Raw genomic sequence first — 9417 nt, forward strand, 5'->3', positions numbered from 1 at the left:
AGTGGCACAATACTAATGCAGCTGTTTACAAGACATGAGTGCTTTAGTCAATAGTCTTCGGAATAGCCTTTTGCTGCTGAGCGTGATAACTGCCATATAGGTCATAGATGCTAAAAGAAGACTATGTGCTATTCTTCTGTGAAAACAGATTGAGAGTCCTGCGCTCTGCTAAAGAACTGAATGTTTGAAAATGCTCCGTTTTTACTCAGACTTGAAACTCGTTATGGTATCAATGGAAATTTTAAGGAAAAACATTTATAATCTAACATTAAACCTTTACGGAAAGCACATTTTTCTAGTATTTTCCCTGATATTCCATAAGATGGCTAAGTGACCATCTTATTTGTGGTTAATTAACGATTAAATACCTCCACAAAAATATGAAATGCAATAAATAAATCGGACAAATATTTATTTATTGTACGTGCATTGGTATTGATTGTCTAGCTCTTTTTTTTTAATTTAATTTTTGGTCCCTGGTTCTTGTTCTATGATAAATTTAAGGGAAAATAATTAAAAAGATAAATTCATTGAAAATTTTATTAAAAAAATTAAAGATACTCTTAATACATTCATAATAAAGGAACTTATAGGAAAATACCATACAAAATAAATGCATATTTATATGCGTTTACTTACATTATTGGCAAGTACCAATATTTTTCAATAAATTTTAAATGTGTCTTGTTTGCATAATCCATTTCTGATTTACGATATAACATATATACTTAAATTAGTATTCGAGATACCAAATTAACTCTAATAAAAACAGTTTCAATTTGAAAGTTAGAAGCATATTTTGATGTTATCAGAGGTGCTTCTATTTCAACATCATATTGTATTAGGATCCTGTTGATTAGTTAGTGATCCAGTCATAAAAACTCTTTTAATTGTAGTAGTCAATAATCTAGTAATTTTCATAGCCAGGCAGAGGGAATGTTTGGCTGTAGTTTTCAATTTCTTCTTTCAATTTATTAATTTTAGCTTGGATGTCGGCGTTCTCCGTAATAGTTTTGTTGAAGTCTACTAGTTTCGGTCCCGATATCGCGGTAACTTCTTGAGCCAGTTTGAGCGCCCTGTCTATATATTCGACCACTCTATCGATGTCAGTTTCTTTTAGGCCCCTAGTAGTCAGAGCTGGCGTACCTGAAAGGAAGAAGTTTAATATTAATTTTAATACCTACTAAGAAAGTTTTCGTTTAGACAAAGATAAAAGTGTATTATATTACGGAGTGTAGACACTTAAGACAGGCGCACACCGGGCCGCAACGCATAACAAAAATTCCCCTGAAACAGTTTCATACATTTTGTATGAACTATCGCACACCTCAGGCTGGCCGCAACGGGCCGCATCGCAACGCATTGGCGCATCACTAGCCAGGCGTATTTATGCGGCGATGTTATGCGATGCAATGCGGCCCGTCTCAGTGTGCGTTAGCAGACGCAACAAGTAGATTGAATAAAAAAAAGCTCTTCGTCAGAACTATCCATCTTCTTAGATTGCCAAAACCTGACCGATTATAAGATATTGGATTGCGGTGCGGCCCGATGCGCCTGCTATGTGCTTTGGCGCAATTTTGAAATTCAATGCGTTGTGGCCCGCCGCGGCTATAGTTTGCGCGAGCCTTTAAAGGCTCATCGGGGGCCCGTTGCGGCCAGCCTGAGGTGTGCGATAGTTCATACAAAATGTATGAAACTGATTCAGGAGAATTTTTGTTATGCGTTGCGGCCCGCCTCGGTGTGCGTCTATCTTTATAGACCTACAGAATCAAATTAGCATCGATTTCAATCAAACTGTAATAAGTATATAATAAGTAATAAACTGGTAAATAAATGAACTACAGGCACAAGGGACATAACATCTTAGTTCCCAAGGTTGGTGGCACATTGACGATGTAAGGAATAGTTAATAATTCTTACAGCGTTAATGTCTATGGGCGATGGTGACCACTTACCATCAGGTGGCCCATATGCTCGTCCGCCAACATATAACATAAAAAAAAAAAATGGGGGGTTTAAATGCGAGGTTAAAGGTTTTTAATTTATCTTTACCCAGGCGGATGCCGCTGGGGTTGAGGGCGCTCTTGTCGCCGGGCACGGTGTTCTTGTTGCAGGCGACGCTGACGAGCTCGAGCATGCGCTCGGCGCGCGCCCCGCTGAGGCCGGCGCGCCGCACGTCCACTAGAAGCAAGTGCACGTCCGTGCCGCCCGTCGCGATGTCGTAGCCGCGCGCCGACAGACCCGCGCACAGCCGCTGCGCGTTCGACACCACCTGCGACGCGACACCACACACACACACATATAGCACGACACACATTAAATATAAATAAATAAATATGAGACAACATCACATATAGATAGCGCACGAGTTGAATGCAGAGCTCAGGAATTCGATAGTGCTGTGACCTAATTATAATTGATGACCAAACTACTCATTATATATTGTGAGTAATTAATATCGATAATTTTACTAGATTAGCATAATAAAAAAAGGCAAAATAATACTGATCATACATTTTTATTAATTATTTCACAAAACGAAATAAAAAAAAGACACAAAAATTTATTTATTATTATTATCATCAGATTCACACATGGTTGAATCGGTGTCACTATCCTCACCGTCGCTGACTTCAATTATAAATCGATCAATGGTATCTTCAATCAAACCATCTCTTTGCCAATAATTTTCTTATTACTTCAACAATAATAATGCGGTAACACGGCAAGCGTACGATAGCTGTCAAGGATGGAACAACACTACACTGCGGGCGAGCGAGGAGGGGCGTGCGGACAGCGGGGGAGGTGCTCCCGCTCTTTACCTCACGCCCCGACTGCATTCAACTCGTGCGCTATCTATACATTACTCTGATCCCAATGTAAGTAGCTAAAGCACTTGTGTTATGGAAATCAAAGTAACGACGGTACCACAAACACCCAGACCCAAGACAACATAGAAAACTAATGATAATCTACATTGACTCGGCCGGGAATCGAACCCGGGACCTCGGAGTGGCGTACCCATGAAAACCGGTGTACACACCACTCGACCACGGAGGTCGTCAAAAATTAGATGTAGCATCGGAAAATGCAATGGAATGAAAATAAAACCGATTACTGCCGATTTACACAACCAATAGAAATAGCTCCCTATCGCGCCATTCGACTCTATTCGTCACTATAGATTCGCGCGGCAGAGAAAGCAAGTGCATGTAAATCGACGTGTCAAATTGACGAATATATTAGGTCATATGATATTACAAGTTATTACGTTTGTATAAAGATCATATTCGCATGAGAAATAAATATTGATAATTTGGTATAGCGTACTCAATTCGGATGTGATGGGTTTTACGAATTATGTCGATGCGACATCTAAGTTGTGTCGTACCTGCCAGTATTTTCTTTGTCAAATATGTGCTTAAATTATAATCACAAATTAAGCATGTTTAAAATCAGTGACGTTTGCCAAGATTTGAACACGCTTTCTATGCTTTAGTATCCTTGGCTACGAGTACTTTTAAACAATACTATTACTAATTATTTATTAAGGATTAAAAAGCCTTTTTGTATGACCGATTATTAATGGCATAGCATTAGTTTTTTATTTTATGTATAATATAAAGTTTTACTGCACAGACGTCCAATAATATAATAAGTATCAACGTAAAAAAGGTCACGTACTTGGCGCTGATAGTCGACGAATTCGGGCATGGTGGCTTGTTTCATAGCTGTGGCGATAGCTGCAATAGCATGGTTGTGGGGGCCACCTTGGAGGCCTGGGAATACGGCTTGATTAATCTTGCTTTCGAAGTCAAACATTATCTTCTCTCCTTTTGCATTGACAGATCGGACGCCTTTACGGAAGAAAATAACGCCAGCGCGTGGACCTCTTAATGTCTTGTGCGTTGTCGTTGTCACAATATCACAGTATTCAAACGGACTTGGAATAATACCTGTGAAAACAGAAATATATATAGAATTAATGAACAGTGCTAGAGTTTAATGTAATAATAATAATAATTTATTGATGCAAAAGAAATATTACAAAAATTACCTTATATAAATAGATGAGTATACAAAATAAGTATAACTATTGTTACATATGACTATTAGCTAAGTACTCTATTTACATGTGGTTTGGCACTTTAAAAAGAAGTGAAGTGAAAGAAATGTGAATGCAGTCTGGGGGAAACCATAAGGTTAGGTTTAGCAATAGAAAATCTGGTGACTAGGTACCAGATATTCTACATGAATTTGTGCTTTTTCAAGATTTTATATAGTATGGTGGAAAAATCTCTCTATGGTCACATAACGAATGCTGGTTTCTATTATTTATCAATGTCTTTAAAATATTTCTGATTTTCTAGAACAACTATCACGTAAAAATTTCTTATTAATTTGACATTAAATTTGTAATAATTAATTTTAAATAATATTTAGCGTATTAGAGGTTTCAATAGATATAAGACAATGCGTGGCCGAATCTAGCAGTTTATAATAAAATCATAATTGCATGGCAGGATGGGTAGAATTATATGGGTTAAATTGGAAATAATAAGCCGTTCCCGGCGGCGCTGCAATGCCGAGCCGAACCAGGTAGTATACTGGCAGTGTGGGAACTTTCAGATGTTGAGCTGAAAAGGTCCGGCCGAGAGGAAATTCGGCAGAGCTAGTCATTCATGAACGTGATTCTTTAATAGAAAATTTTGCCAGCGCCATAGACATTTACTTGGTGGTAGAGCTTGGTGCCAGCCCATCTGGATAGGTACCACCCACTCATCAGATATTCTACCGCCAAATAACAGTACTCAGTATTGTTGTGTTCCGGTCTGAAGGGTGAGTGAGCCAGTGTAACTACAGGCACAAGGGACATAACATCTTAGTTCCCAAGGTTGATGGCACATTGATGACGTAAAGAATAGTTGATATTTCTTACAGCGTCATTGTCTATGGTTGATGGTGACCATTTACCATCAGGTGGCCCATACGCTCGTCCGCCAACCTATTCCATAAAAAAAAAAAACATCTATTTGCCATGATCGTAGACATTTTTTTTTATTTTACGTCTTGTTTACTTATCTAATCATTACATTGTCTACATTATTGTTGATCTATACAAATAACTAATCAAGAAATAATAAACAATATGATCAATATAAGCGTCATATTATTTGCGATAAGTGTTCGTGAGAGGTATAAGCACATTACTGATTACATCATATTGATTTCATCATCATTAGTTTAGTAGTTAATAACAATTTCAGTATGTAAACAAATTAAAATTTTAACCATCTTGTTATCTTTGCATTACATTTTATAGGTATCTGTAATTCTGACTGGATTAAATTAATTTGATACCAAATATGGTGGGGGGTTTTAAATACCATCATATGCATATTAGTGCTCTTCAATAGGTAGAATAGTGATCCTCTATGGTCCCATCTGATTTAAAAAATATATATTGATGCCTATTATTTGTTACATTGTAAACTAACAGGAATTATGTTAAAAATTGATACAAATTGTGAATAAGTAAAAAAAGTTTTTAATAGATTTTTTTTTTGTATAAATTAAATAAAAGTAATAAATACCTGCTGCAACAAGTCCAGAAATATGAGCCATGTCAGCCATCAAGATTGCACCATTTTCATCGGCAATTTGCCTGAAGCGTTTGTAATCAAGGCAGCGTGAATAACAGCTGACTCCAGCAATGATGAGACGAGGTTTGAAAAGCTTAGCTGTTTCTGCTAGTTTATCATAATCTATAAGTCCAGTCTTAGGATCTACCTGTAAAGATTAATTATAGGAGTTATTATAAATAACTAGCTTTTGCCCGCGACTTCGTTCGCGTGGACTTCAGGTTCGTCCCGTCTAGTCTAGTAATCGCTTAAAATCGCTTCTTAAATAAGCCATTATTTCTCGTACAAAGTAAAGGATAAAAAATGGTTATTCTGGATTATTCCTAAGAGATAAACATATACCATCACGGACTTTTTTGTAGACCTTTTTAAGTTGTACAATACTGTAGTACATTGTTTTGATCTATCTTGTAGGATTCAGTCAGCGTTTGCAATGTGAGCGCAAAAAATGTGTTTTTTTTACGACCTCACATTAGAAACCTCAAAAATTGTAGCCTATGTGTTATTCTGATGTATAAGCTATATTGTGGTAAAGTTTCATTCAAATCCATTCAGTAGTTTTTACGTGAAAGAGTAACAAACATCCATACATACAAACTTTCGCCTTTATAATAGTAGTAGGATAACATAACAATATATGTTTTTTAAGTTTTTATATAAGTAGGAAATATTTTTGCCTAGCTCTATTTATATCAATCTATATTGATATTATAAATGTGAAAGTAACTGTCTGTTTGTCATGCTTTCACGACCAAACCGCTAAACCAAATTTGATGAAATTTGATATGAAGCAAACTTAAACGCCAAGAAAAGATATAGGCTTTTTTTTATCGAAGCCGCGGGCTTACTTTACTAATATTAAAGAGGGAAATAATTTGTTAACAACTAAAATATGTCTTACTTACTTTGTAGGGCATACTTTCGAAGAAGATAGAAGTTGCAGAAATTTTTTTGGTGGCAGTAAAGAAACCATGAGTTAAATGGCCACCATCTGGCAAGTCAAGACCCATGATACGACCATGGGGTTCTACAACTCCCGTGTATACCGCAAAGTTAGCCGGTGAACCTGGAGATAAATTTTATTGAAAATAATCAAAAATTAAATACAATTTTTATTTTACATATATTTCTTATTCTTATTGACACAAAATGGGTAATAATTGAAATAATATTTATTTGAAATAAATTTTTATCATTTTATTTTATAATATTCAGTTAAAGAAGATTTATTCTTAAAAGCTATACAGAATTTAGTTATTTATTGTTTGTTTCTTTGGTATGTGTTTGTGTCAGGTTATAAATGCACATTAAACTATACACTTTGTGATTGAAAAAAAAATATATTAGGTGCATTTTGCAATCAATTACTTTAATAGTTTACAGAAATCTACATCAGCTAATATTTTCTATCTTTAAACAATTAAAATGAATATGTAATTCAATAGTTAAACTGACTATTAAAGGAATTCCAAGGGTTTGAAATTTTGTATTGAATATATCATAAAAATAAAAAAAATCTTACCGGAGTAAGGTTGGACATTCACACCCCAATCTTCAGCTTTTAGTTTATATGCTTCTAATGACCTTTGCTGAGCAAGGATCTCTATTTCATCTATAAATTCATTTCCTCCATAATATCTGAAATAAATTTTTATTTTATATTTTCACATTAACAGCCTGTAAATTTCCCACTTCTGTCTAAGGCCTCCTCTCCCTCTGAGGAGAAGATTTTTAGAGTATTGCACCACGCTAATCAGGGATGTGGGATGGTGGATATAATTATTGCAAATGATAAATTCAAAGGTGTAATTGTATTGTACAATAATTTCTAAGGCTTTTGATTATGTTGTTTTAATAACACAAATAACTAACCTTTGATGTGGCATACCCTCAGAGTATTTATTGTGAAGACATGAACTAAGGCACTGCAGGACAGGCACAGAGGTAAAATTTTCAGAGGCTATCATTTCTAAGCCACTTGCCTGACGCTGTTTTTCTTTTTTGATAATATCAAACAATTCGGGATCTGTGTCCCATAAATTCCCATTTAAAAGTTTAGTATTCATTGTTGAACTTGTTTGTAATTTTCTTAATTGGAAATTACTCTGTAAATACAAATAATTATAAATATAAAAAAAATATTCGACACTAGAGTTCGAGTTAGTACAAAATATAAACTGAAGTGATAACTATTATAAAGGTCTATTAATAAAGAGACCTAAAACCACTGACCCCACTTTGATATCGATGTAACGCAATCGTAAACAAAAGTTATGTAGCAGCTTGCTGCGACGTAAAAACATCATTGCGATCATGCTTTCATACTTAACATTGACGTAATTTAAAATATTTGTAAGAGATAAAATGTAGTTCATACTCACAATACTGTTGTAAAGTTTAAATATTCACTTAATATTACAATTTATTAATTTTTAGTTTTTATATCGATTTTGGTCCACCTTATGAATCTAACCTCCAACTTAAAGTTTAAACAAGTATTAAGTGGACAAGTGGTTAATAGTTAAACTACCGTGGAATGTTTTTGGTTACAACATATAAAAAACAAAACTTACCATAAGGTGGATTTTTCCTTGCACTTTTTGCACTGGACTTCGCAATATTTGGAGGTGGTAAGTGTGAAATTTTCGAGTGTGGAAATAGAAGCAACTACTAGCTACCTTTTTAATCATTGTTTTAGTGGTGTTTCTTAGATCTGATCGAAATATACTCCGTTATGTTAAATATTTTCATAAACAACTATCATTTTTATCATTAGTGATAACCCATTATGAACTTTATAAACTTTTGACTTCAAAATTCAATGTATTCTGACATATCAGTTAGCGCCACAGAAAACAAGCCTACCAACAGTAAAATAATATTATAGTGGTGTTCATAATTCACAGTTATTTCAGCAAGTATACAAAACATGTAATTAATATTCATTTCTTGGCTTCGGTTGAAATTGACAAAAGCAGTGCATTTATACTATAGATAATATTGAATTGTTTATTGTTATTGACTTTTATATTAACTAGTAACACTAGTGTGAAAATAACCTAAAAATAAAAATATTCAGAGGGAATACAATACAAGGAGTTTTCTAAGTATTTTTCTAAATATTTTTAAATAAGACCACAAATAAAGAAACGAAATGTTACCAAATATTTAAGAAATAAATTTATAATAATAATAATTATTATTTTGCAAAACCATTCTTTTATTTATTCGTATTAATGACCTTTTTTTCGCATTTTTGATAAACTAACGCAATACAATAAATCAATGTGTCATTCAATTCTAACTTTAATTTTTAAAGCAAGTTGCATGTACTCAATTTTTGTAAAGTTTAATTATAACTACTTATAAATGTGGTATAACACACTACACTGACACTATCCTCGAAAGAGAAATATTGTGAATGAGGTGCTCATTGAGTTGTTATGTAATGTTTTGCATGTTAATGGTTTGTTTGGAAATTCATATGAATGTTTGATAATAAGTAACGAACACAGGGTTCTTTTCTTAAGAAATGTAAATATATTTTTTTGTTAAAATATTGCAAAATTATGGATTAATTTCGACATAACACCCTAAATTAGTGTTATCATTAGGATGAAATAGGAATAGTATTTTATCTGTTATCCTATGGGTCTGAGTTGTTGAGTGGCGAACGAATGAATTGGTTTACAACGGCTTTCAACAGTGTCTGTGGTATTAATCTATCCTAGGCAAGAAATAGTGATAACCATGCATGTAAAAACATTTATAATAT

At 34.1% G+C, this 9417-nt stretch overlaps 1 protein-coding gene across 3 annotated transcripts; it reads right to left on the reverse strand.

Annotated features, from left to right (window-relative positions):
- Positions 1–526: 526 nt before the first annotated feature.
- On the reverse strand, positions 527–9025 carry LOC124529738 (serine hydroxymethyltransferase). 3 transcript variants are annotated; one of them, XM_047103636.1, is made up of 9 exons: positions 9010–9025; positions 8216–8355; positions 7515–7747; positions 7165–7280; positions 6548–6708; positions 5595–5790; positions 3685–3956; positions 2053–2272; positions 527–1146 (listed from the first exon to the last, which is right to left on the reverse strand). In XM_047103636.1, exons 2-9 carry the CDS (start codon positions 8330–8332, stop codon positions 908–910), a joined length of 1554 nt encoding a protein of 517 aa, XP_046959592.1. In that variant the 5' UTR covers positions 8333–8355; positions 9010–9025; the 3' UTR covers positions 527–907. The 3 variants fall into 3 exon arrangements, with proteins under 3 accessions (XP_046959592.1, XP_046959591.1, XP_046959594.1); XM_047103635.1 differs by lacking the exon at positions 9010–9025 and having other exon boundaries at positions 8216–8576; XM_047103638.1 differs by lacking the exons at positions 8216–8355; positions 9010–9025 and adding an exon at positions 8024–8167.
- Positions 9026–9417: the final 392 nt, after the last annotated feature.

The sequence above is a fragment of the Vanessa cardui genome, chromosome 5 (genome assembly GCF_905220365.1).
Source record: "Vanessa cardui chromosome 5, ilVanCard2.1, whole genome shotgun sequence".
NCBI classification, from domain to species: Eukaryota; Metazoa; Arthropoda; class Insecta; order Lepidoptera; family Nymphalidae; genus Vanessa; species Vanessa cardui.

Excerpts from the sequence above, each read along its gene's own strand:
- LOC124529738 (XM_047103636.1), bottom strand. The coding sequence starts at position 8,332 with ATGATTAAAAAGGTAGCTAGTAGTTGCTTCTATTTCCACACTCGAAAA. Across the intron at positions 7,748-8,215 it reads AAGGAAAAATCCACCTTATG|AGTAATTTCCAATTAAGAAA; the intron begins GTAAGTTTTGTT and ends TTGTATTTACAG. Across the intron at positions 1,147-2,052 it reads CCCCAGCGGCATCCGCCTGG|GTACGCCAGCTCTGACTACT; the intron begins GTAAAGATAAAT and ends TCTTCCTTTCAG.